The 27,280-nt window shown below is 47.0% G+C and overlaps 1 protein-coding gene and 1 long non-coding RNA gene across 6 annotated transcripts; one reads left to right on the top strand and one right to left on the bottom strand.

Annotated features, from left to right (window-relative positions):
- Nucleotides 781-19,661, bottom strand: LOC100519511. Of its 3 annotated transcripts, none has more exons than XR_002336800.1 (7): nt 19,360-19,517; nt 14,647-14,714; nt 13,338-14,193; nt 8,834-8,914; nt 7,843-7,959; nt 6,540-6,751; nt 781-2,849 (listed from the first exon to the last, which is right to left on the bottom strand). XR_002336800.1 is itself a non-coding variant. In XM_005653842.3 (5 exons), exons 1-5 carry the CDS (start codon nt 19,525-19,527, stop codon nt 2,840-2,842), a joined length of 588 nt encoding a protein of 195 aa, XP_005653899.2. In that variant the 5' UTR covers nt 19,528-19,661; the 3' UTR covers nt 781-2,839. The 3 variants fall into 3 exon arrangements, 1 of the variants encoding a protein (XP_005653899.2); XR_002336801.1 differs by having other exon boundaries at nt 14,009-14,193; nt 19,360-19,510; XM_005653842.3 differs by lacking the exons at nt 13,338-14,193; nt 14,647-14,714 and having other exon boundaries at nt 19,360-19,661.
- Nucleotides 19,580-25,568, top strand: LOC102159847. 3 transcript variants are annotated; one of them, XR_297620.3, is made up of 5 exons: nt 19,580-19,687; nt 20,298-20,458; nt 24,336-24,413; nt 24,789-24,876; nt 24,986-25,568. It is a non-coding gene; the product is annotated as an uncharacterized LOC102159847 (long non-coding RNA). The 3 variants fall into 3 exon arrangements; XR_297621.3 differs by lacking the exon at nt 20,298-20,458 and adding an exon at nt 24,066-24,110 and having other exon boundaries at nt 19,595-19,687; XR_002336802.1 differs by lacking the exon at nt 20,298-20,458 and having other exon boundaries at nt 19,598-19,687.

Below are 27,280 nucleotides of genomic sequence, written 5' to 3'. Positions count from 1 at the left end.
TCAAGACTCTAAACACTGTACTGTACTGTGCCCAGTTTGAGAAACAGGGTGTGGACAACCTGGCAAACTCCCCAGAACGCACCAAAGGCCAAATGCAGTCATGATCCAGTTTCGAGCACAAGCCTTTGCTCTGCATAAGGGGGCTTAGAGAGGCTAAGTAAGCTTCTCAGTCACTCAGAGAGCCCACTGAAGAGTGCGAACTCACACCCAGTCTGACTGACTCCAGGCCCATGGTTTTAAACACTATCCACTCGAGAGTCTGCCTGCCAGGAACGGGGAGGAGGCTGGGTGCTTCCACGTGGACCTGGAACCTGGAAGGGTGATTCAAGCGTCTGTGCAGGAAGGATCAAAGTGGGTCTCTGGTTCTCTTTTATTTTAGTAGGGGAGTCACCCTAAATCCACAGTGCGAGTTAGGTGTGGCCAAGCGCATTAGGTACTGTGATGCTACGGAGGCCCAGCTCCGAGGAGCGCGTCAGTCTGCCTTGACTGGGTCCCAGGGCCTGGCCCATACACAGAGTTTGTTGGTAAATGAGTGAGTCTTTTAACTTTTTTTTTTTTTTTTTTTTTTTGAGGCCTTAACTGTGTTAAGAACTGGGTTCAGTGTGATAACTGTTTGTTGCTGTAGAACAGTTTAAGCATGGCCTTACCTGGGTGTGGCAGAGAAGGTGAGCAGATTCTGAGACCCTCTCAGCAGAGTAGTGATCACTGCACACAAAACCTACTGACACCTCCATCTTAGGGGATGTGTTTGGGGTCAGGTTGGAATTTCATCACACTGAAGAGTTTTAATCTGATTTATTTAGGTATTTGTTAAAGTAACAATCCCAGATTTTAGGGCAAATTACACAAATACACCTGAGAATTGTAAACAAATCCACAACAGCAAAAATATGGTAGAGTGAGAAGAATCAGAGAAGAAAATCCAATTCAGAAGTCTTTAACCTCCCGTGTTACTCTGCATAATTTGTTTCCAGCTATTAGCCTAAGAAGCATGTAAAATAGTTTTGCTGCATCATCTGGTCAGATATATCCTGTGGACACAGTTTTGGGTGCTGACTCATGTGCATTTACAGCTGTCCTTGTGTGATAATGGGGGGGGGGGGCGCTGGCCCAGCTGAGGTGTGGACCAGCATCCTTTGGGACCCAAGCTGCCTGTGGCACCAGGAAACCAGGATGGCCTTGCCGTCTCCCTGTCACTACTTCTCACGCTTTTCTTTTCCTACTTTGTGTGCTGAGGCCTCTCCTACATTTCACTTTTGGGGTCCAGGATGTGGCCGTGCTAAATTTCAGTTTCAGTTCCTGTTGGATCAAAAATGCATATTGGAAACAAACACTATCCTTAGGTAAGGACAGTAAAATATCAGTTTACTAGACTGCCTGGGAAATGGAGTATTTAAATGCATTGACAATTCTACCTTATTTAGAATTAATCTTATGGTTTTTAAAAAGCAGCCTATTGAGATACAGTTCTGTAACATAAAATTCGCCCTTTTCAATTGCGTATGTCAGTGGTTTTGGTATATTCAGTGTTGCGCAATCATCACCAAATCCAATTTTAGAAGTCTTTCATCACCCACCCCCAAGCCCGCCACGCTCAGATATGGCCCCAACTTCTCCCCCAGCCCCTGGCAGCCACTAATCTACTTTGCACGTCTATGGACTGGCCTGTGCTGGACCTTTCATAGAAGTGGAATCTGACGCTATGCGGCCGTTTATATCTGGCCTCTTTCACTGAGCATACCGCCTTCAGTGTTGACCCATAATGCAGCGGTTATTCCTTTTTAGGGTTGCATAATACTCTGTTACGTGGTTATTACCACACTTTGTTTATTTGCTCGTCAGTTGACGGAACGTTCTTGCACAAGTTTCTGTGTGGACATGCCTTTTAATTCTCTGGAGCATATACCAAGGAGTGGAATTGTCAGGTTATATGGTAATTTTATGGTTACTTTTTGAGGAACAGCCAGACTGTTTTCCTGGGGAGGCGTTTTGTTGGGGAGGTGGCATCTGGTCTTCAGAGAGCTGGTCAGAGGTGGCTACGGGGGTTTCTTTTGAACATTTCCCCAACTTTCTGGTCCTGTAAAACTGAGTTATTTCCTCCCTAAACCTGCAGTTTTCAAAAAGCTTGGTTTTGTCCTTCTACCCGCCTGGGTGCGAAGTCCCTGAACTTTCCAAGGATGGAGGCAGGGGCTTGTCTAGGAAAAGGGAAGCACACTGTTCAGAATAAGTCCCGCTAATTCAAAGCTGTCGCCCCAGTGTCAGGAAGGGGATTTTCGACAGGAAATCCATAGCTGAGTGTCTGTCCCTCTGCCCTGTGCCTGTCATCACCCTCGTCCTGCACATAGAAGCCAAGGCCCTGGAAATTCCCAACAGGGCATGAGGGCAGCTTATTAGAGCGCAGTCTTCAGAGCTGGATTTTCCGAGTTGGGATCCAGAGGTGCTGAGCTGGTGTTTGTTTCCAGGTCTGTCTTTTCAGAAGACAAAGCAGATGACCTCGCCTGGAGGCTCCACACTGGGATGTGCTGCCCAGCCCTGCGGGGCCTGGTCTTTGTCAGAACTGCAAGTGCTGCTCCCTTTCTTGGGCTGCTCCATGGGCCCCACACTTAGCAAAGCCTGTGACACTTCAAATAAAGTGCAGTCTCTGGGCTGTAGCTGCCGGAAGCCCTATTTCTAGGAGCTTCTGTTTTCCCTTTCTTTGTTTTATTTTATCTTAACATCTCCCTTTGGTCTTGGGCTTTATCTGCTTCCTGTTTTGTTAAAGTGGAATTTCAAGAGAGTCAAAGTAAATAAGTGAAGGATGGGTTTGAAGCATAGTTTCCAAGTATTTTCTTGACATTTGCTAAAGAAAACTGTAAATGGGAAAAAAGCAAATAAGGACACAAAAACAAACAAAAAACTAGAAATGAGAGCAAATAGGATATGATACTTATGTCAATAAATATAAATGAATAAAACTGGGGGGGAAAACCTCTTGGACTAGATTAAAAAGCAAAATTACAGTGATCTGCTCAGAAAACACAAACCTGAAATCAAATGACAGAGAAATACTAAAAATAAAATGATGCCAAAAACCAAATTAGACAGCCATAAACCAAAGGAGGGCGGCAGAGCAGGCAATAGGAATAAACACATGCGATGCCGGTGGCCAAGGGCCCCCAGACCCAGGACACAATGTCATTTGCGTGATTCCCTCTCCTAATGGGAGGACAGGGAGCCTTTTTGCTGCTGAGCCGTAGCCACAGCGCCTCCAGAAAGCAGTATGTATCAACTGCGAAGAATATGAAGTGTTTGATATTACCAACCGGTTTGTTTAAAGCATTTTTTGTTTGTTTGTTTTTGGGGGGGTGGCCCTCACTTGAGGCATATGGAAGTTTCCAGACTAGGGGTCAAATTGGAGCTGTAGCTTCCGGCCTACACCATAGCTTGCAGCAACGCCAGATCCTTAACCCACTGAGGAAGGCCAGTCCTCATGGAGAGTAGTCAGATTTGTTTCCGCTGAGCCACAATGGGGACTCCCTGTTTACAGTATTATTATTCCAAATTTATATTTGGAAAAGTGAACTTTTCATCTGTAACTTACACAATGTACAAAAATTCCACATTTATTAAATTCTATATTAATTAAATATTTAAAGTTAATCAAGAAAATTATGAAAGAATTAAGGGAAACTATAGAAGAATATTTTTCTAGTCTTAGCTAGAGAGAGCCCTTCCTATGTGTGGCACAAGAACCAGGTGCCAAAGGAAAAACAGTGACGGATTTGATGACCTAACAATAAACTGGGTGAAATGATAAATAATTAGGTGGGGAAAATATCTGTGAGACTGATAACAGAAGAAAAGGAAATGTTGATAACACACGGACTCTTGCTATTTATTAATAACTAAAAGAGACACACCAGTAGGAAATTGGTCAAAGGTGTGAACAGGCAATTAATTTGGAGAAGAAATCTGATGGAATGAGACAAGTGCAGTGCAGACGTGTGGCAAGAGTGAGGACCGTGTGAAGCCATTGCAGCAGCTGTGTGAGTTGCTGCAACATTGCGGGAAGGTTTGGTGGCACTGGAAAATGAAGTGTGCATGCCTTCTGATTGAATAACCTTACTTCTAGGAATGTAGGTTACAGAAATAATATGTTTAAAGATACATCTGGGAGTTCCCATCATTGCGCAGTGGAAATGAATCCGACTAGGGACCATGAGGTTGTGGGTTCGATCCCTGGCCTCGCTCGGTAGGTTAAGAATCCCTCACTTCGGTGAGCTGTGGTGTAGGTCACAGACGCGGCTCGGATCCTGTGTTGCTGTGGCTGTGGTGTAGGCCGGCAGCTGTGGCTCCGATTAGACCCCTAGCCTGGGAACCTCCATAGTCCTCGGGTGCGGCCCTAAAAAACAAAACAAAACAAAAGAAAATAAAGATACATCTGGACTAGGATGACTGTCATGGTTTCATTTGGAATAGTGAAAAACTGGAAACAACCTACATCTCTGTAGTTAAGGGACTGATTTAATAAATTAGGGCACATCTGTACCCAAAATACTTTGTAACTGCTGAAAGGGAATGGAGACGGTCTTTGTGTACTGACATGAAGCCAGGCCCATGGTATGGTGTTGCATGAAATGAGCAACTTATGGAAAACTAGAGTGTGACCTCATTTCCTTTTAAATCAGCAGGTAGGGTGAGGAGTAAAAGCCAGTGCTTGCAAACAAGTCATTGGCAGCAATTACTTCCAGGGAGTCCAATCCAGAAGTTTGCCTTTTGCGTACACACTCTGTACTGTGTGATAATATACTTTTTAAATGAATAAATTTAGTTTTATAAATTTTTATAAATAAAGATTTGCAACAAAATATTCCAGGTTTCAATGTGAACTGCAAACTAGACTTTCTAAATGCCTTTTGACAGATACACCTTGGTTTATCGCACTCCTGTCTCTTTGTCACGTTGTGGTAATTCTCGCAGTCTTGCAAGCTTTTTCATTATTACCATATTTGTCAGGGTGAGCCATGATGTTACCACCATGACTCGCCGAAGGCCATTGATGGTTATAGCGTTTTCTAGCAATAGAGTATTTTTAAATTGAAGTGTGTACTTTTTAGACATATGCTACCACACATTTAACAGACTACGGTATAGTATAAACATAACTTTTATATGCACTGGGAAACCAAAACATTTACGACTGTCTTCCCTGTGACATTTGCTTTACTGGGGTCTGGAATGGAGCCCGAGGTATCCTAAGGTGTGCCTGTAATTAGAAATTGCTCATTAGCTATGCATCTCTGCAAAAGGTACTTTGCTCTCTCCGTAACTCAAGGTTCTATGAGAAATGTCCAAGACAAGCAGGCAGCAAGGCTGGGGCTTTTCAATGTCCCTACCAGGCAGGGAAAAAGGCGTTGGTTGAGCCAAGTCCAACTCAAATGCTTGCGGGTGCAGCAAGGACCTAACAGAGCAGAGCCCCTGGGGGGAGGGGCTGGGTTGTGCTCAGGGGTGGGGAGTTGGGGCCCCAAGTGTTTACTTAAGTTTTTTTGTTTGGTTTGTTTTTGTTTTGTTTATGGCCATACCCACAGCATATGGAAGTTCTGAGGCCAGGGACTGAATCCAAACCACAGCTGTGACCCTATGCAGGATCCTTTAACCCACTGTGCTGAGTCAGGAATTGAACCCACACCTCCACAGGGACCCAAGATGCTGCAGTTGGATTCTTAACCCACTGCACCATGGTGGGGACTCCTAAACTTTGATATCTATGCATTTTTCCCTATTATGGACCAGATTTCAAGGGACAGAAATTCCTCAGAATGTTTTACAACATGCTATATATACACAGATGGGGGAGTGAGTGAGGATTTTACAAGTTTTTTTTTTTTGGCTGTGCCCGTGGCATGAAGAAATTCCCAGGCCAGGGATGGAACCTGAGCCATAGCAGTGACCTGAACCACAGCAGAGACGATGCCGGACCCTTAACAACTAGGCCACTGGGAAAATCCTACAACTCTTTAACCTGATTCCTTGGGACATTCATAAACAGGATAATTAATGACAAAATTAAAACGTCTCTTTTTTTTTTCATTTGGAATTATGATTATGCCAGCAGCAAGGACAAGATGAAGAGGGAGAGTCTGCAGTTTAAGTGATTTGGCAAATTATTAATTTTCTTTGCCTTTCTAGATGCAGTGTGACAGCTATTTCAGGATTGTCACATAATTCCCCAATGAGGTTTTACGCACACTGTTTTACTAAGTCACTGTTTTTTCACCGTATCTTTCTCCTATGACCTATAATCAATCATCTGAACTCATTTTTATCTCCTTATATATTTGGGTTTTTTGCTGAGTGGATGAATTTATCAGTTGAATCACTGTTCTGTGTCATCTATAATTAACATATGACCATTTGGCATACTCAGGCTGGCAATACAACAAAATGCCAATACAATAAAATAGCAAAGAATTAGTGAGTCCAATGTTTGATGAATCTGATGAAGGGAATGGAAATTTCAAACAGCTGTGGATTTTAAAAGGAAATAAGAGCACAGTTACCTTCTCACGCGGGGGCCTGCCCTCGTCCGGGATCTCCGCCGCGGGGCCCGGGGGTCCGGGCCCTTCCCAGGTCCTCCCTCCATCTTCGAGCGCGGTAGGAAGGCTCCGAGCTTGTGATCCTTCCTAGAGCGTTTTCGTTTTCTCTCTGAGCTCTGCGAAGCTCCTGTTCTCTTTTCCTCCCGTTTATACTCCGGGAAACAGCATAGATATTTCTTGAAATACGGAGAGAATTAAAGCCTGCGACAGAGTCCTCGTTTCGAGAGAACGAGCTGTTTGCCACTCAGGCAGCACGGGCTCCCAGAGCTGGAGCGTTCCCTCCCTCCCTCGTCTCAGAAGCCATTGCAAGCCCATCCAGCTCTGGCGCCAGAGAGGGAGATCCACTGGAGCCCGGGTGGGGAGGTGGGGGTGCTCAGAGTTTCTGGGGCCATGGGAAGAGGTGGCCATCAGGAGCAGTGATGCTGGGACAAAGCCTGACAATGGCAGGTGCCGGCATTGCAGGCAAGAGTCCCAGGTCCCAGCCTATCTCATCACAGAACATTTATGGAGCGTCCTCTAAACGCATCAGACTGTTTCACTGACAACGTGTTTTATATACACCAGGAAGAGAACTGCTGCCAGCAAAACAATGCCAGTCCCTGGAAGAGGTATTCTCATTTCAGAGCCACTACTCTGTGTGTGTGTGTCGGCGGGGGGAGCGTGTCTTAGCATCTGTGAAATTGTCTCACTTAATTCCTAGAGATGGACACTATTGTTAGCCCTCTGAGGTTAAAGACGTGCCAATTCCCAGAGCCAAGTGGTGATGGGGCTGGAGCTGGAGCATGTGGCCCAGGAGGTCTGGGTTGGGGTCCAGCATCAGCTGATGTAGGCTGGTGTCCTGGGTGTGTAAAGGTTCACAGCTCGGAGGGTGCTGAAGTGGAGGCAGGGCTCGGAAAGGGCCATCAGTATTGAGGGGAGAGGTTTAGGGAGACCAGAGGGCACAGTACAGCAGACAAAGATGACTAGGCAGAAAGGGAGTGTGAAGTCGGGAAAGAGTTAAAACCAGAAGGGAGAGGACACTGATGCTAAATGCTGCAAAGAGCCCCAAATGCACATTTTTGGAGGTCAAAAACAGAGAAAAATCGGCAATTTCATTCAACACACACACAGAGTAGGACTGAAAAGAGTATGCATGAAGATTAGTGCAGAAAGATGTCCATTTCAGCATCACTTATAAGAATGAAAATTCTCAGTTAACCTAAGGGCCTAGATATAAACCTGGGTCCGCCCAGATCTGGTGCCACCTGAGGGCATCAAGTCCCCTTACCTCCTGCGCGTGGGTGTCTCTGCTGGTTGTCTGTGCCTGGGGCCTCAGGATGCCCGACACCTTCTCCAGCAGCAGACGGTTGTCCCTGGTGATGACGGAGAGCCGGCCCTCCTCCAGCTGTTCAGACACACAGGAGCCTTTGGAAGACCTACTGGTCTGTGCAGCACGGTGTATAGTTCTGTCTAGAGGACCCTTCAGCCCCACCTTGCCTTGGTTTTAGCTGCATCCACCTGCACTGCTATAGCAGCTTCCTGTGTGGCAGGTGCAGGCTCCTTCGTGAATGGGGATGCCTTAGGATGAGGCCAAATTCCACATGCTCAGAGTGGAAGTCTCAGTGCGGATATGACTCCTTGCAAAGTTAGATCATCCCTAAAACTCTGACCTGTGACAGTGACACTAAGGAGGAAATCACTCTACATTTTAGGGGAGATTTTATACTGTTCAGAGGAAGGAAAGATTTGAGGCCAGAGGCAACGAATATCCTCTTGTTTTAGGTTTTGAATTAATTGAACTGCTGGTTTGCTCCTCTTTTGTTCTGCCCGCCTAGGCTATCATCCAGCAGACACACAAAACACACACAGCATTTTGCTTTCGGAGGCAGTACTCGCAGTATAACCATGCAACTCTTGTTCTCACCAAATGGCTTAAACTTCAAGAAATAAATATTCTGAGGTGGTCACGAAATGGTCTGGTTTAAAGGAATGATGCCAATTACTCTAATTGCTGCTATGTGTTCGCTCCCCTCCCTCGTCCCCCTTTTGCTGGATGCCTGCCAGGTTAACGGGGCGACTTAGAGAAGGATTTCTGCTGCAGTATCACCAGCTCCGTTCCGGGCAAGACGAGCTTAATCGGTTACTTAAAGGTATTTTATTTTTGATTCAAGACTTGTTAATTCCTTACTGAGCCTGACTTTTTCATTTTCCTGGATTTTAAGCTGGCTTTCTGTATTACGTTCGCTATAACAGTAACTGGCAATAGAAAGGAAAGTTACCTTGAGCTTCCCAAGTTTCAGGTGGAGGTGACTGGGGGTCGGCTGGGCGTGGGAGTCCACCAGCGGCCGGGCCTCCTGGACCTGCGCAGAGCGGGCGGTGTAAGCTGGGCATACTCTTACCAGGTCATTATCTGAGCTTCAGTGGGACAGCTTCTGGGTGGCTGGTACTGGGGGCATGTAGGCATCATTATTTGCGGCACCAAAGGAGTCTGGTTGGCCTGTGGCAGGAAGTTCTGAGTGAGGCTCAGGACTTGATTCAGAACCTGAGTGTCCCCCGGAGGGAACCAGGCCGAACTGCATTGTTTTTCTTTTCTTTTCTTTTCTTTTTTATCTTTTCTAGGGCCGCATCTGCAGTATGTGGAGGTTCCCAGGCTCGAGGTCTAATGGGAGCTGTAGCCACCGGCCTGCTCCAGAACCACAGCAACACAGGATCCGAGCTGTGTCTGTGACCTATACCACAGCTCACCGAAATGAGGGATTCTTAACCCACTGAGCGAGGCCAGGGATCAAACCCACAACCTCATGGTTCCTAGTTGGATTCGTTAACCACTGAGCCACGACGGGAACTCCGCATTGTCATTTTCAAGTGGTGAATCAGGTGGGTGTGGAGTGAGATTTTATACTGAGATTTTATTAAATGATTTCGTTAAACTACCAGCTGACATTCTACTCTGCTCTCATTGTCAAAGGGCTTTGAGACAGTGAATTATGTCCTTGCATCCACCTCACTCTGATTTCTGAGCCTCCAGCAGTATTTTCAGGATAAGCCCCTTAGCCGTTGATTAAGTGCTAGATGATCCATGCAAAGTTTCCTGTCAGAAAATGTACAAAGGAAGAATTCACACTTTGCTTTTGGGCATAAGGGCCGTGGTATCCCACTTGCAATAGAAAGCCCCTCACCCCAGATTCTAGACACCTGCTCACAGAGCACCTGCTGGGCCTCTCGCCAATGATCTGTTCGTGGGAGTGTTGAGGAGCCCCACCAGCTATGTCTTCCAAAGTGACAACGTAAGCTTCAGGCATCTGGGAACCAAACCCACGAGTGTGATGGCACAGGCACATCCCAGGGACCAGGAGGCAGCAGAAGGGCTTGAATAACACACTCTGAAACTGGCACTGGTGCCCTGAGGTAGGGGACCGCTGGAGAGCAGAGGCAGGAGAGAGGAGCCCACATCCCGCTGCAAGGCCCTTGGTCACACGTGTGGAAGAGGACAAGTGGGGGTGAGGCTGGCCAGTCTCAGGGCCATGGGGCCTCCTGGGGTGCGAGTCTGTTGTGGGGGGAGGGGTGGAGACAGCCCCAGTCCTCCGGCTTTGATACCTGGTGACACCAGGAGTGTGGGGGTGAGCAGGTCTGGGGTTCAGTGCATTTAACCCGACTCTGCAGAGCTAAGCAGAGACCAGCAGTTCAGGCGGCAGGTTTGAGTCTGAGCTCATTGCAGTCATTAAAACAGCACTGTCTGGCCTCGTGATAGCACTTGCTTTTGACTACACTGCAGCTCACGTGTCTGTTATTCACATGAAGTGCAGGGGAGGGAACTTCCTTGCGGGGATCTGCCAGTGGACAGATGTGAGAGGAGTGGAGTCGTGGAAAGTTGTCGTTTTATGGATGTCATATTGGAGACTGGGGTAAAATCATCAGCAGGTGTCCCATCTTGGAAGGAAAGTTGGATGAGGAGAGGGCTGGAGTGAGCGCCGAGGAGGAGGAGGAGGGAGTTGCTTATGGAGACGGCCAGAGAGCAGTCCACCTGAAGGGACCTCTGGGCTGTGGGCTCCGCCCAGAGGGGGAGCAGGGGCAACACAGTCGTAGCCGTCTAGTAGGCGGGGATCCGAGCCCCTCCCTGCAGAGGACGTCAGAGCCCCTTTCTGGAGACTCTGGGCTGAGGGCACAGTGGGCTGGGCTCCTGGGGAGCCACACTCTGCAGGTGAGAGAGCGGCGGGGACAGAACTGCCTGGAGAAAGCCCCACCCCCACAGGTGCAGGGGTCCCCAACCAAAGAGCCAGCTCCAGGCTGTGCAGATGCCAGAAAGTTTTCAGAACCTCACCCACCAGACGCTGGAGGACAGTTTCCAATACCAAAGAGAAATAAAGACACGGAAAAAGGGAACTGGAAGAAACAGGTGATGAAGGGATCAAAGGAGAATGTCCAGTAAACTGTCTTGGAGAGAAAAAAGATCTCATGTCTGTGAGATAAGAACAAGATTCCAGGAGAAAGGAAGGATTAGTGGCGATAGTTCTTGCAAATTGAAACTAGGATCCCTGAAATAAAAATCGAATTAAAGAGTTGGAAGATAAAAACCAAGAAATCTCCCCAAAGTTAACCAATCAGAGAGAGATGAGCAATGGAAAGGCTCAATCTAAGTCACTGAATTCCCAGAAAATGAAGGGGAGGAAAATTCTGGGTTCTCTAGAATGAAAGGATTCACCAAAAATAAATTAAGAGACTCACATGAAAGCATGTTATCATGAAATGAAAGAACGCTTGGAATAAAGAGAAGACCCTAGAAGTTTCCGGAGAGGAAACTTGCACGCCCACAGTCGTATGGGAGTCAGATGGCTCTGAGCTTAGAGAGGAGGTGGTCATCCCTCTGAGAGAGCCCAGCCTCACGGGCCACGACGCCAAGGTGTGCAGGGACATAGCTGTCCTGCCAGGGGTGACATCTTCCCGACTCTGCATGTTGTGTGTGGCCGTGTGAGGCATTCTCACCAAGGGTTCCATGAAGCGTGTGTCTCTTCAGAGCTGCTCCTCTGTCTGGACTCTAGAGGCTGGAGTTTCCATGTTGGAGTCGCTCACAGACAGGAGCAGCAGCAGGGATTGCACATAGACAGTGTCTGAGCCTTTATAACTTTGGGGCCTGTTTATTGCAGCATCTCCTATTACCCTAAATAATCGTAAACATCAGGAGTTCCCCTCGTGGATCAGAGGTAATGAATCTGACTAGTACCCACGAGGTTTCGGGTTCCATCCCTGGACTCACTCAGTGGGTTAAGGATCTGGCATTGCCGTGAGAGGTGGTGTAGGCCACAGACTTGGCTCAGATCTGGTGTTGCTGTGGCTGTGGCAGGTGCAGCTCCGATTAGACCCCTAGCCTGGGAACTCCCATATGGTGTAAGTGTGGCCCTAAAAAAGCAAAAAAACAAAAAACCAAAAACCATAAGGATCAATGCCTTTCATATCCTGAGGGAAGGTTATTTCCAATCTAGAATTTTATACTGAATTTTCTATCAAGAGTGATGGTAGAATAAAAGAATTTTTAACACAGAGACCAAAAGAAACAAACAAAAAAGTACCAGGTGAACAAAAACCTCCCCAGCACCTGTTCTTAGAAAGTGACTGCAGGTTGTGCTTCATTGTACTGGGAGTGTAAACCAGACACAGGCAACAAGGCATCCAGGAGGGTTTTCAGCCTGGGAGCCCAGCAGGGGAACACCCTGGAGATTTACCCCACCAGGCCCAGAGAGCACACAGGCCGCAGGCCAGGTGGGAGTGGAAGGCAGGGTGGAGGTGGGGCAGAACCAGATTCTCTGGGGGAGAGGTGGGATGTATCTGTGTATCTAAGAATCTGTTGATCAGCATTTGATGACAAATGGAGTATCTGGGGAAAAAAATAGCTACAAATATATAGAAAACTAAAGCAACCATGAAAACCAAGCAGTTAGTGACTCTCATAAGAGATTGTCAGAGAAAGGACATGTAATTACAGCTTAACATTAAAGGATCTTGCAGCCACTATAACTGGTTATTGATTTAGTTGAGGTCAAGCTCTACCTCTGTTGAGAAGGTTTGACCCATGAGGAATGGAGGGGAAACCGGGAGAAAGCCCCTGGAGGGTCCAGGGTAGGGCCTTGGAAAGGACTTTGAGGGGGAAGAGGCTGCTGCTTGTTATAAGCTATTTTGGGTCTACGTAATTTTTGAAATGTGCTTACATTACTAGGACAAAAATTAAAATTAGTTGAAAACCTATCAGATGGAAGGATCTAGTTGAGAGACAGACGACAGCAGAGTGGAGAGAAGGGTGGTCATGGATGGCGGTCTGCGTGGGCTCCCGGGCTGGGCTGGGTGTCTGGGCCTGTGGGAGCCCCCCACCCCCTGGCCCCCGAGTGGGCACAGAAGAGTATAAATAGTCCTTTCTAGCAGGGTTTTGCCAGATGAGTGTGAAGACTGGAATTTTGACAGCTTTGCAAAATGGGATATCGACAACTGCGTTATTGGAAAGGGATCAAAGAAAGCGCATCCAGACAGGAGAGGAGGGGCTGCAGGGCTGTGGAGCAGACAGGAGAGGTCTGGAAACCGCAGTGAAGGCAGAGGCCGTGCAGGCCAGTGAGCTCCTGCCTGGATGCTTTGGGGCGTCCTGCATGGAGGGGGTGGCGGCTGGCAAAAGGAGAGAGCCCAGGGGCGTCTCTCAGCCCTTCTGGCCCTGACTCCTCACCCTGCTGACCACCCTCCTCTGGGGCCCCTGGGGGACCCACACGCCCCTGCAAGGATGCCTGTCGTCCTGTAGCAGACCTGCCTGCGTGCTGGCCTCCACCGCCCACTGAAGTGCAGGCTCCGTCACGTCCACATGCTCCACAGGCTCAGCACAGAGCACACCCCTCACTTTTGAGTCCTGAAGGAGCGCCTGGATGCAGCCAGGAAGCATATGGCCACTGACCGGATACCAGATGGTTCAGCTGGAGACGATAACTCTGGCAGTCCCATTGCTAATAATGTCTGAATGATGGGATCACGTGTCTGGAGAGCGTAGGCATTTCTCTTGTGCAGTGAGGTCAAGAAAGCAGCTCAGTGACTTGATAACCCAAAGCTTGACTGTGCCTCACGTTTCAAGATACAGGCGAGATGGTGCAGTCTTAAACTGGTATGATTTGTTTGTTTCAGAGGGCCTTGGGGGAACAGCTGAGCATCATGCCACTGGGGAAGACGCAGGAGGAAGAGACTGGGTTTTTAAACCACAGATCAAGCCCAAACCTTCCGATCCACAAAGGTCTTATATAGCAACTGTGTTCCAATGTCCTGAGTCAGAGGAGTCACAGACCTGCAGGCCAAGGGCTGCAGAGCTAAACAAGCTGGTTCAGGGTCTCAAGATGCCCACCAAATTCTGGTGGCATGTATTTGACTCTTCTGGTGCCCCATGGGTAGATGACATGGCTGTCCTGTCCTGTTTCACGCCGGATGCCTACCCTGGGTTCTGCGATGATGATAAGCCCTGGAAAGCCATGCCTGGAGGATCAGGCCCTGTGCTCTCCCCTGACTGCCTCAGCTCCTCTCCTCAGCAAACAATTTCCTGATGCTGTGTTTCAAAGGGATGAGTCTTGAGAGGGGTCGCCATTCAGCAATGCCAGCCTCCTGCCCTATTTATTGCATCCTTTGAAAACAAATGTCACATTTGCACTTGAGGTTGTGTTTGCATCCCTGCTCCAACTCATCCTCCATCTCCCCAGCCCCCTCATCTCCCCAGCCCCCCTCACCTCCCAGAACCCTCACCTCCCAGCAACCCTCACCTCCCAGAACCTCCACCTCCCAGAACCCCCACCTCCCAGAACCCCCATCTCCCCAGAACGCCTCACCTCCCAGCAACCCTCACCTCCCAGCAACCCTCACCTCCCAGAACCCCCATCTCCCCAGCCCCCCTCATCTCCCCAGCAACCCTCACCTCCCAGAACCTCCACCTCCCAGAACCCCCATCTCCCAGCCCACTCCTGCCCTGAAGTCAGCCCGTGACCTTCCCATCCCTGCTCCTAGGTTTTTATCATTAGGAAGGTGCCTATAATCAATATATTGTATTACTATGTTTTTAAATTTGTGAAAATATATTTACCTGCAATTGCCATTCTGCTTCTTTCTCACTGAAATCTATTTTTTAAACTCTCATATACAATTTCCAACCTAAGTTAAAGTAGAGAAAAATTGTGAATCCCCACATAGTCTCACTCAGCAAAACCGAGGAACTTTGGTTTCATCTCCACCCCATGCCCACCCTCTCTAGTCTGAGATTATCGCAAAGCCAATCCAAGCAAATCCTTTGCGTTCTTAGATAGTTTAATTTATATCTCTGAAAGGAGGACTCACTGGTAACGAACCGGGATCCGTGAGGAGGCAGGTTTGATCCCTGGCCTCACTCAGTGGGTTCAAGGATCTGGCGTTGCTGTGGCTGTGGTGTAGGCTGGCAGATACAGCTCCCATTCGACCCCTAGCCTGGGAACTTCCACATGCCGCATATGCGGTCCTAAAGAGCAAAATAAATAAATAAATAAAAGGAAATTAAAAAAAAATACATAATTTCAATACCATAATCACACAAAAAATGACGCTAGTTCTTCAAATATTCAGGCACTGCTCACATTTCTCTGATTATTTCCTCCTTCTCCCTCTCTCTTTTTTCTTGTTTGCTCTCTTGACTTAGGACCCAAGTGCACAGTGCCTACGTCGCACTGGCGGATCTGTCTCTCAGGGCTCCTCGAATGTACAGTGTCACCCTGGTTCCCCCCTTGAAGTTTGCTATGAGGAAACCAGTTAATTCAGCCTGCAGACTTTCTCATTCTGGGTTTGCCGGCTGCATGCCTGGCAATTTTTTTTTTTTTTTTTTTTTTTTTTTGCTTATTTAGGGCTGCACCCACAGCATATGGAGGTTCCCAGGCTAGGGGTTGAATGGGAGCTACAGCCGCTGGCCTACGTACGCTACAGCCACAGCCGTGCCAGATATGAGCCACATCTGTGACCTACACCGCAGCTCACAGCAACACCGGATCCTTGACCCACTGAAAGAGGCCAGGGATCAAACCTCCAACTTCATGGTTCCTAGTCGGGTTCGTTTCCACTGAGCCACAGTGGAACTCCCGCCTGGCATATCCTTAACCTGGCAGTTAGAAATTCAAGTTTTCCCTTGGCGAGACTACACCACAGGTGGTGCTGTGACATTGTGTCAGGAGGTGCACACTTGACAGTAACAGCATCTGTCCTTCATCAGGCATCGAAAGACAGAGACAGTCTCACTCCACGGTCCATTCTACATTGATCAGTGCTTCTATGAGGGTGAGACTTGCCTGAGTGGGCTGCACGCCTGGTTCTTTCTTTACCAACTTCAAGGCAGTGAGTTTCTGTGGGGCACCTTCTAAAGGTGCCCCTGGCATTAGGCGTCAGGTGCAGCCCATGGGTTTCAGTGTGTGGCGCTGACTTCTCAATGGGTGTTCATTGTGTCCCACCTTTGGCGTGAGAGCCTCTTCCAGCCGGCGTTTTGTGCCAGGCTGGCAGGCTGTAGCCTTCTCCTTCTAGAATGACAAGGCACTGCAGTGTTTTCTTGTGTATCTCGCATCTCAGCTAGGCACCAGCCCTTCCTACAGCAGAGCCTGGTTCAGTGGGCAGTGGCATCAGGGACCACTCCTGGGTGCTGGGAGTGTTGAGGACAGCTGAGTCTGTTGTTCCTTAGCAGCTGCAGTGGCCAGAGCTCATCTGGTCCCCCAGCCTCGACTCAGGACCACATTCCCTTTAGTCAGGCTCAGTGGCCTCACTTCTGCCTCTAGAGTTAAAAGGACACCAACCTGACCACGTACTCATTTGCTTTATCCCATCCTAAACACACAACAGTCCATAAGAATAATCGTGACACTTATTTATTATTATTTTTGCCATTGGTTTATCATTAGGGGAATCTCACCACAAATGTACACACTCCTGGGTTTTAAAGACAGCAGAAATAGTTCCTATCATCATGGTTATGAAGCCAATTGCACTTACACTTAGGTTCATTTTATTTGCTATATTTTGGAATGCTTTTTACATTTAATTTTGTTTTATAATAAGCAAAATATTTACACTGCTCCAAAGTCAAATCTGTCAGACAGTTTCTTTTTCTGAAGGTCTGGCTCTGTCCCTGTCATCCCCCCGCGCCCCGCCCCCCTGCTCCCTGTTGGCAAGTCTAACTTTACAGCTACCCCTTTATTTTGAAAATATGTGGATATATGTATTATGTGCTTATGTGTAAATATATCTATATATGTATATGTGTACAACATTTCATCCCTTCTTTTTCGGATGAATGCATTTTCCTCCAAGTTGCTTTTTCCATTTCATGATACATTCTAGAGCCATCTTCATAATGATGTGTAGAGACACTTCTGATTCTTGTTACAGCCACACTGCATTCAACTGTGTGAAAGCACCCTAATTTTCACCCAGCTTGCTTCCAATGAACATTTGGGTTGGTTCCAATTTCACTGTTAAAAATAATGCTGCAATGAGCATCCTTTTCAATTTCTTGTCTTGTTTTGGCAGTGTAACTTTGGGATGGATACTTAGCAGTGGTACTGCTGGGTTAAAAGATAAATGCGTATGTCATTTATTAGGTATTGCGAGAGCCTCCCACAGGGCTGGGCCCTTTGGCGTGCCCAGCACCTCTGCATTTTAGTGTCTCCCTAGACACTGCCAACAACTCTGGAGATTTTGGCCGACCTGATAGCTGAGAAACGGTGTTAGAGTGGAAGTTTAATTTGCATTTCTCAGCCATAGGGAGGGTGACAGTTTTTCCACAGGTTAAGAGCTGTTTGAAATTCTTTTTCTATAAACGTTTGTTTATATCACTTGCACATTTTCACATAGGGTTGTTTGCATTTATCTTATTTTTAGAAGTTCTTTATATATAAATATATTAACCTCTGTCTGTGATTTAAGTTGTGATTATATTCCCAATTTTTCCTGTTTTTTCGTTGATTCTTTGCGTTCTCCAGATTTTTAATCATTTCATCTACAATTAGAAAAAAAATTGATACCAATTTCCATTTTCTTTTCTTCTCTCTCTCTTTTTTCTTTTTCTTTTTTTTTTTTTTTTTTTTTTTTTTTTGGTCTTTTTAGGGCTGCACCCATGGCATGTGGAGGTTCCCAGGCTAGGGGTCGAATCCGAGCTGTAGCCACAGCCACAGCCATAGCAAGGTGGATTGGAGCTGTGCCTTTGACCTACACCGCAGCTCACCACAACACAGAATCCCCAACCCACTGAGTGAGGCCAAGTACTGGACATATGTCCTCATGGACACTAGTCAGATTCACTTCCCCTGAGCCACTGTGGGAACTCTCTTTCTGTTTTCATGCCTAATGGATGTGTCTTGTCTACTTTCATTGGCTAGTTATACAAGATAAATGAGTGTAAGGGATAGAAGTCACTCTTGTCCAATTTCTTATTTTATAGGGAGCACGTATTAATTAAGACATTGGCTTAGGGTTGAAATATTTATATTTTAAAGGAAATATCCATAGCAAGTTCTATTTCATTGAGGTAATTTTAATTTTACCTTTAGCACGAATGGGTATTGAGGTTCCGAGGCCGAGGCCCCACTGAGATGCCTTCTTTCTCCCTCTATGGCACCAGAGTCCCTTCTGTCCCCAGGGAGTCTCAGCCAAATGGTGAGAAGGTCCTCTGAGGAGCTGACCCCTACTCTGAATTTGGAAGAGGAACCTGGAGATACTGGTGACACTGTTTACTATATGCTCTGAGTGCTGGGAGAGGGACACCGCCCTCCCAGACGGGGTGGGTGGGGGGAGGGGAGGTGGGCAAACAAAGTAAGTCATAAACACTGTCCATCAATCACGCTGCGACTGAGGAGGAAAGAAGGCAGAAGAACAGGGAACCGAGGGAGGGGTGTGGGCACTGCTCCCAGAGCGCGCCCAGAAGGCTCCAGAAAGACCAGAGGTCCCAGGAGGAAGGTGAGCCTGGGATGGTGAGAGGCTCATCAGGGCTCATTTGGGCACCAGCAGAGGCCTGGGTGAGGGGCGCCGAGCCAGCCCCACAGCAAGCGCAGTGTCCCTGCACCCAGGTAGGCAGGAACTTGGTCCACTCCTGGGGACCCAATGCACCGCCCACCTCCTCTGGCTCCCAGGTCTCTTCTTGAGAGCACCACTCAGCCTTCACCGCCAGCCGAGATGGTGCACCTGGACAGGTCTCATGGGCAGAGGAGGCCAGGCCATGTTGGGACCACGCGGTGGCCTTTTCAAAGGAGATCCACATTTTCATCAAATAAATGGAAGCGATAACTTGTCTCCTCATGGCTGCAAAATCAGCCTAGTCCCCACTGTTTTGACAGGGGGAACAGTCCCTTGAATCTTTTTGTCTTTTGGGTCATTTAGGGAAAATGAAGCACTTTATAAACATGTGCTATGGATGGTTCTAAAACATGCCACTTGATGGAGTTCCCGTTGTGGCTCAGCGCAATGAAACTGACTAGTAACCATCAGGATGGGGGTATGATCCTGGCCTTGCTCAGTGGGCTAAGAATCCTGCCTGGCGGTGAGCTGCGGTGTAGGTTACAGATGCAGCTCAGATCTGACCCCTAGCCTGGCAACATTCATGTGCCCTGGGTGTGGCCCTAATACAAAAATAAGTAAAACATGGCACTTGAAAACCATAATCTATTTAACGGAATTTTCATTGTATGGTTAACATAGATGAGCAACCTTTAAGGAAACGTCATTTCAACTATTCCATCTCCAGGGATCCTGGTGCCCGGGCATTGGGGTGCAGCTCTGCCCGCCCACCCCCTACCTTTCTCCTGTGGTCCTGGTAGGCTTTCTTCCACGTGCCCTGCAGACTCTCCTTGCTGCAGGTGAGAGTCAGCAGGGGGGCTCTGCGCATCTCGGACAACTGACTCCACCTGCTCCCTTCAGAACAGAGCCGGCTCAGGCTCAGGCGTTGGTGCAGTCCTGGAAACATGGTGTTTGTTGGGTCAGGTGACAGTCACCATGGCAACTAAACTCAGGGAGGGAAGAGGTGTGGGGGTGGCCTGTGCATTTAGCAGAGAGGGGTTAAAAGTTCTTCCCTCCAGTGATGCCAGTTTGCCAAACACTCCTCCCCACCATCGCTGAAGAATCAGGTAAAGAATCTCTCCCAACCAACCTCTCTCCACCCCCTCCCCGGCCCTCCTTACCTCCTTTCCTGCCTTATCCCCTTCCTCTTCTGTCTTTGAAGCTGATAATGATTTGGACAACTCCAAATATTTTTATTTGCAGCTTAGGTGGCAGATTGTCATTAAATTTTTTTTCAATAGGCTTGAAGCTATAGAAAGTTTTAGCCATTTTAAGCCATTCCTTTCTCCCTGGCTTTTATCTGTTTGGGATGAGTTTTCCATGAGGCAGATCAAGTAAATTGATGATAGCATATCTGTTGAGTCATTCTTCTTTGTCAAAACCATATGCACAATTTTGGAGACATGATTAGAGAAACTGGTTAATGACAAAAGCAGTCTCATTACATTACAGTATCCACCATAGGAAATGCGTGGGATTAGTGGTGGGCACTGGCTGTTCCACTGTGGGTAAGTAAAGAATAGAAAAGGGACATTTTATGAGGAGTCGAGTTCTGTGCATTAGTGTGATTCAGTGGCTGTTAGTCTGAAAGAGAAGAGCCAAGCTTAAGTTGAACCAGACTTGGGTAAAATAAGATGTGAATACAATCAGACATGGCTCTCTACTGTTCTGCTCTAGGCAGCTGAGGTACAATGTACTTACCTGAGTCTAATGATCTTCAAATTTTGATAGAAGATTTTGCAAGCTGGTGAATTTTTTGACATGCTCACAGTGAAAAGGTTGTCTGGGTGTTTCAAAGGACGAATTTACTTCATCTAGTGCCAAGACCAGCTCAGCAGGTGAGAGCTGAAGAACAGGTGCTGTGAAACGTAAGGAAAAATTAACGTAAAACAAGGCACAGAGACATTTATCTTAATTAAAGGTGGGAACCGGGGGACTCAAGGTCTTAGGGACCAAGAGCGCCCCATCAAGAAACCACACTGCTTTTATTGTGCTCTTTAGGATTATGTCAAGTGAGGAGGGGCCTATAGGTTCAGGATACAGATTTTTTTTTAATTATTTTGAAAGTCACATAGCCAGTAGCTGATTAAGCTTTTATTCTGACCTTTAGGCATTTAACAATCACTAGCGTTGCACCTCAGTTCTCCTTGCTAATGCAAATCCTGCTTAAGACCTCCATAAACCCCTTGGGGCCATGAGGCTCACTTTCCTCTTATTCTTTAGGGGACATATCATGATGTACAAAGGGCATGCCAATCTGCACAGGTCCAGCATGCCTAGACCAACGCATTATGTCTGCACTCAGTTGACCACATGAATAACTTATGCCTTTAGGTCTTTGTTCTTAAGTCACTTACCAGCACTGTGGGCTGTTTTTCAAGCAGGAATATGGGGTAAAGTAAGGCAGGACAAGATGGAGTTTTCAGCGTAGAAAATAGAAGCAAAGAGGCTAAGAAAATATTGTAGAAACATGTCTTGCGACAATCTAGGAGTTTTATGGTGTCTTGTCTCATGTTTAAGTCTTTAACATTTCGAGTTCAGTTCAGCATTGTTCACAAGCATTAACTTTAGAAAACCATGCGTATACAGTGAAAGATAGATGTAAGAATTACTACCTAAAAATATAGTTAGCACTTTAAGACATAAGGCTTCATTAAGATTTCTTAGCCTATAAAACCTATATGTTGCAGTCAGAGGAATTCTGCTAAAATAATTTTCCTTACCCAGCTGTAGCCATTTATCAAGCCCAGTGTTGAGTGATGCTCAATGGATGTCTGCCTTTAATGATGATGGAATATGCTACTGGTGTCAGGGATTGGGTCCCTAGCTGGGAACCTGAGATTTTTGTTTAGCTGTGGGGCTGGGTCTACATGACTCTTATCTTTCTTTTCTTGAAGCCCATTGGCCACAGATGCTGGCAGATTTTTGACAGTGCTCAGTGTCCGGCCGGGTGATGGGGGCGCAGGGTAGAGGCAACTCTGTCCATTGTGCTTACACCCACGTGGACAGCCTGTGGACAGCCTGTGGATTGCCTGTGGATTGAGGGCAAAGAAGAAACTGGACAGAATAAAGGATGTCTGAAGGCTTTTGAATAATGTGGTTTTGCTATGTACATTGTTATCTGTGCACTTGTTTTAATGTTTAATATTATACAGTTTCTACTTATGCTGTGCAGAAAATAAACACCAGAACCTGGTTTTGATTTGATTATTCATGTGATGCCTGTGTGTTCCACTTTAATCAGTGTTTTGGCCCAAGATTGATTTGAACATTGAGTTTATTAGTAATGCTTTGAAACGTTGCCGCGGGATACCGTGACTCTGTGGAGCTGGTGCACATGAGTGACTCTGATAAATATATGGGGTCAAGCATTTGTGATATAGTATGTGTCAATTGAAACCTTAATATTCATAATTCTTTTCATGTGTTCTGTGACTATAACGTTGGTTTTTTTCTGTCCCCCTGTCCTTTCCCAGTAGCAGTAAGATCAAAGCAGAGCAATGGGCTTCATTCTTATTTCCCAGGACAGAGTAGTTTAAAACAATCTCCAATTACCTCAGACTCACTTGCTTTTGGAGGGAAATGGGCTCATAGGTATTCGTTCTCAGAACTAATGAGTGTGTCCCAGGGCCTCTGATGAGCCCCCATAAGACAGCCTCTTGTAAAGCAGAGTCCCCTTGGCCTCCTGTCTCAAGGGCATCTTCCTGGGCTCTCAGGGTTTCTGGTCACGTGGCCCCTTGCTGCTTTCAGAGGTTCAGTTGCCCTGGTTCTGCAATGAGAAGACCACATATGGAGAAAGCACTGCACACTGTGAGGTTTTCAGGCTGCAAGCATTCCCGGGAAGAGCGCCTGGAAGGATCAGAAGGGCACCCTTCCTTCTTTGCCTTCCTCCCTCTTCCAAGCTGGGTTGAGTGAGAGTGGGCTTGAATTTTCAGGCAGGTTTTACCAGAAACCAGGGCAAAGCAGTCCTGCTGTGAGCTGCTCCCAGCCATTCCCATCAGGGAAGAGCCTCTGAGATCTGGATGAATAGCTGGGCTCCATGCTGAGGAACGCTCGATTTTGCAATAGCACCCTCTCCTGCGGGGTCTCCACCCCAATTTAATTTCTCAGCTGGCTAGAGAAGGCAGTAAGACCCTCTGAGCTTTTGCGCTGTTCAATTAATTATTTACGTATTTAAAATTTTTTAGATTTTTATTTTTGGCCATGCCCACGGCATGCAAAACCAGTGCCACAGCAGTGATAATTCCACATCCTTAACCTGTTGAGCCACTGAGAAAATCTCTTTTGTGCTATTTTAAAGCAGCTACTTTTTGTCACTAGTTATGGGTCCTCTAGTGTGGCTTTGGCAAGACCTCTGCCTCTGCAGGGCAGGGAGGTGGGTGCTGTCTAGACTTGAGAGGTCAGCAGAGCAGCTGGTCCCTGGAGGACCAATGGGCACTGCCTGCCAGGAAGACCCCTGGGAGCACCTCTGACTGGCACTGGTGTGGCCGCAGGTGTCTCAATATCCCTTGTCGTTCTGGCTCTGCAGGAGGCACAGACTAAAAAGGATGTGTGTGTTCTGAGCCCTGGGGCTGCATCCAGACCCTCCAGATGCCTGAGAACAAGTCAGGAGCCCAGGAAAGGAACAGGACCCCAGGCTCTGAACCCCACTCTCCCTCGCTGCCATTTTAATGTGGGTGCAACTGTAAAATAAATAAACCATTTTTCTCCCTCATACAAACAAGGGAGCAGTTCATGAATGTTTTTGGCAGTATATCCTTCCCTTCAAAAAAAAAAAGGAGGAGTTCCCGTCATAGCGCAGTGGTTGATGAATCCGACTGGGAACCATGAGGTTGCGGGTTCGGTCCCTGCCCTTGCTCAGTGGGTTGACGATCCGGCGTTGCCGTGGGCTGTGGTGTAGGTTGCAGATGCGGCTCGGATCCCGTGTTGCTGTGGCTCTGGCGTAGGCCGGCGGCTGCGGCTCCGATTGGACCCCTAGCCTGGGAACCTCCATGTGCCGCGGGAGCGGCCCAAGAAATAGCAAAAAGACAAAAAAAAAAAAAAAAAAGGAGAAGATGCAATTGGAAAACAAACTGCACCCCCTCCTCCAATTGAGAAGAAACATGAAACCTGAGAAGAGTTCTATTCTCTCTGCACCATAAGGAAGGGTGGTGGCTTTCTATGGAAACACAGTTCTAAGTGGGACTCCCTGCCACTGCATCTCACTGTAAAGCGTCCTGTGGGGGCAGCTGGCCTAGCAGGTTGTCAAGTGACCAGGATGAGGCTGCATCTCCATCCAGTGTGGTGGTGGTGGCGAAGCTGGTCTCTGTGGCTGCTCAGCCTGCCCTGGGCCCAGCATGACCCCCTTCCCCTCCTCCTGCTCCCCTCCCCCCGGCTTGGAAGTGTTCTGGGTGGGAAGCCATCCGGTTAGAGCCATGCTCCCCACCCCTCCCCATGCTTTACTAGGACTGCTGACTGCCTGACTAGAAGAACTTCAAGCAAGGCCACTGGGTAAGTGCTCTAACTCAGGGGCTCTTAACTGAGGCATGACTGACCTTAGGCACTGTGGTTCTCTATCGTGTCCGTGCTGGGTATCAAGCAGCACTTCTTTTTTTTTTTTTTTTTCTTCATTTTTAAAGTTTTATTGAAGTAGGGTTGATTTGAGCAGCACTTCTGCTCTGTGCCCACTCGATGCTAACCCTAACCCTCCCTCCGTCCCTCTGTCCCTCCCTTCAGAGTGGCAACCAAAGGTGTCTCCAGAAGCTGCCACCTGTCACCCCAGTTGGGAACCACTACTCAAGCTACTCAGGCATGGTATGTCGGTTAGTTTTGAGGGACATTGTTCCTGGAAGGTAAGCCTTGTGAAATCAGAACAGGTGGTTGCTTTCCATATGTGACGAAAGGGAGATTATTATTAATTTCTGTCATTAACTCCAGCTAGGCATGGGGGGGAGCGTCCCTGGAGAGTCTGTCCTATGAGAAAGGCAGTAGAGGAAAAGGGAGGTCTGCCCTTCTCAAGGATCTGTGAGGGGCTGTGAGGATGGATGGTTTGGGGAGGGTGGAGACCCTGAGGACCAGCAGGATGCTGGACAGCGGTTTTGTACACAGTATAATCCCTCCCCACACCTGCCATAACTTCAGGAATGTTACTAAGCTCCCCAAACCAGGTTGCCTTTTGGGAAATTGCAGTGAGCCTGCTAGTTCACATGGATGCAGCAGTGGAGACAAGGGGCCCAGGAGGTAGGAAGATTGGAAATTCACAGAAATTATGGAGAAGGTAATAACTTGCACAAACTTGCTTTTGGGAATTTGGGCCAAGTTTACCAAAATTGATGAGGAAGAGATCAAAGACCCAAATAACAAATTACTTTCTTCTTGTTGCTCAGCAGGAACGTGTGGAAATGGTGTGTCCTGAAGTATGTGCCCCGCCGGTGATTATGAGCTCTTGTTCAGCAGCAGGTGCAGAAGTCCTGGGCCAGGAGGTGATAGATGCTGTGTTTGGGCACATCACTCACCTGTTGGACCACCTCAGTGTCCCTGTAGTTGAGACAGAGTGACATGGCACCTGAGCTTGGTTTAAGATGACAGGTAGAAGCACCTGGAAAAGAAAGGGCTCCCAGAACCGCTGGATTTAGTGATGGAGGAACTTGGAGGGGTCTGCTTCCATCCTCTTGGATTCATGGATTTTTCACTCATGGATAACTAAGGGATGGAGAATTCAGATTTCCAGAAGAAGCACATTCATTTAAGGCAACTTGAATTCAGAGGAAATAATTGAAATTGTCTGCAATTTACGTTTTCATCATCTTTACCTTGTGATTCTAATTCTGCCAACTGGATTCACACAGAAGAAGCTGATGTCCTGCATCTGATGCCCTTTCAGTACTGGAGCAGCTGTCCTGGTATTTGTTCTCCCAGGAAAGAGTCAAATGTGGCCCACCTTCTTCAGTAGAAGAATCCGTATATTTCTAGTTGAATGGCCTTCTTTATCTTATTTCACCCTTGGAAAAAACAAGTACTATCTGTAGATCTTTAGGTTCATGTTGTCACTTGAAGAATTTTTAAAGCGAGATAGTTCCCTGGTGGACTGGTGGTTGGGACTGGGCGCATTCACCACTGTGGCCCAGGTTCAATCCCTGGTCTGGAAGCTGAGATCCCACATTAAGTAGCTGCACGCTGCCCCTAGGGGGTAAAAAGAGAATTCTTAAAGTGCTTTGAAATTCCTAGAATAGGAGTGCTGTGTTAGGCCTTGGTAACTGGACAGTCACCACTTAGTTAAAATCTAGAAATTACGATGATTTCCTCAGTTGGAAATGCAGTTATACCGGTTAGAGTTACATGGCTTTATTGGTTACAGTTACATGATTATATTGGTTAGAGCGACTTGGTTATATTGGTTAGAGTTACATGGTTGTATTGGTTAGGGTTACATGGTTGTATTGGTTAGGGTTACATGGTTGTATTGGTTAGAGTTACATGGTTGTATTGGTTAGGGTTACATGGTTGTATTTGTTAGAGTTACATGGTTGTATTGGTTAGAGTTACATGGTTGTATTGGTTCTATTACATGGTTATACTGGTTAGAGTTACATGGTTGTATTGGTTAGAGTTACATGGTTGTATTGGTTAGAGTTACATGGTTGTATTGGTTAGAGTTACATGGTTATATTGGTTAGAGTTACATGGCTTTATTGGTTACAGTTACATGATTATATTGGTTAGAGCGACTTGGTTATATTGGTTAGAGTTACATGGTTATATTGGTTAGGGTTACATGGTTGTATTGGTTAGAGTTACATGGTTGTATTGGTTCTATTACATGGTTATACTGGTTAGAGTTACATGGTTGTATTGGTTAGAGTTACATGGTTGTATTGGTTCTATTACATGGTTATACTGGTTAGAGTTACATGGTTGTATTGGTTAGAGTTACATGGTTGTATTGGTTCTATTACATGGTTATACTGGTTAGAGTTACATGGTTGTATTGGTTAGAGTTACATGGTTGTATTGGTTATATTACATGGTTATACTGGTTACAGTTACGTGGTTATACTGGTTACATTACATGGTTATATCTTAAGTAGTTCTGTTTATTAGTCTCCCTCCTTTTGTACTTTCCCGTCAGTCATGGTTTCATTAATACTAAATCAGTGAGTTCTTAAAGCTTGTTTCTTCCAGGGAAAAACTGAGTTTAAATGTCAGAAAATTGCCCTGTAGTCATCTTATCCTGGGCTAGAGGCACTCTTGAGCTACTTAATTTTTTTAAGTGGAAGAAATTGCTGTCAAAACAGCACCAGATCCAGGAAGTAGTAATGACAATTGTTACAGCCACGCACAGTAGGCCCGGCTCCGGTGGAAGCAGAGCCAAGCCCAGGGGTTCTGACTCTTGGTCCTGTGACATTTCCTTTCTCCTCGACCTCTGTGGTGATTGTGTTTCACTGGTAATAATTCACCTTCTTCTGCAGACGTCATAGGAGATATCTTGGTGTCAAGGACATAAAAGTTAGGTTTGACCAGGTCTTTAGCTGAAGACAAGCTGTTGGTTTCTTCCAGGTAAGGAGGTGCAGGTGAGGGTCTTCCTTCCTCTGTGTGCTGACATGGCCGGAGAAGCAGAGGGCAGGGACGGGGTGGCGGGGGCTGCGGCATCCTCCATGCCTCCCTTGGTTCAGCAGCTGCCT

This window comes from Sus scrofa, chromosome 11, assembly GCF_000003025.6.
Source record: "Sus scrofa isolate TJ Tabasco breed Duroc chromosome 11, Sscrofa11.1, whole genome shotgun sequence".
In the NCBI taxonomy this organism is placed as follows: domain Eukaryota; kingdom Metazoa; phylum Chordata; class Mammalia; order Artiodactyla; family Suidae; genus Sus; species Sus scrofa.
The sequence above is the reverse complement of the archived record's forward strand: the minus strand, read 5'-3'. Positions and strand labels throughout refer to the sequence as shown.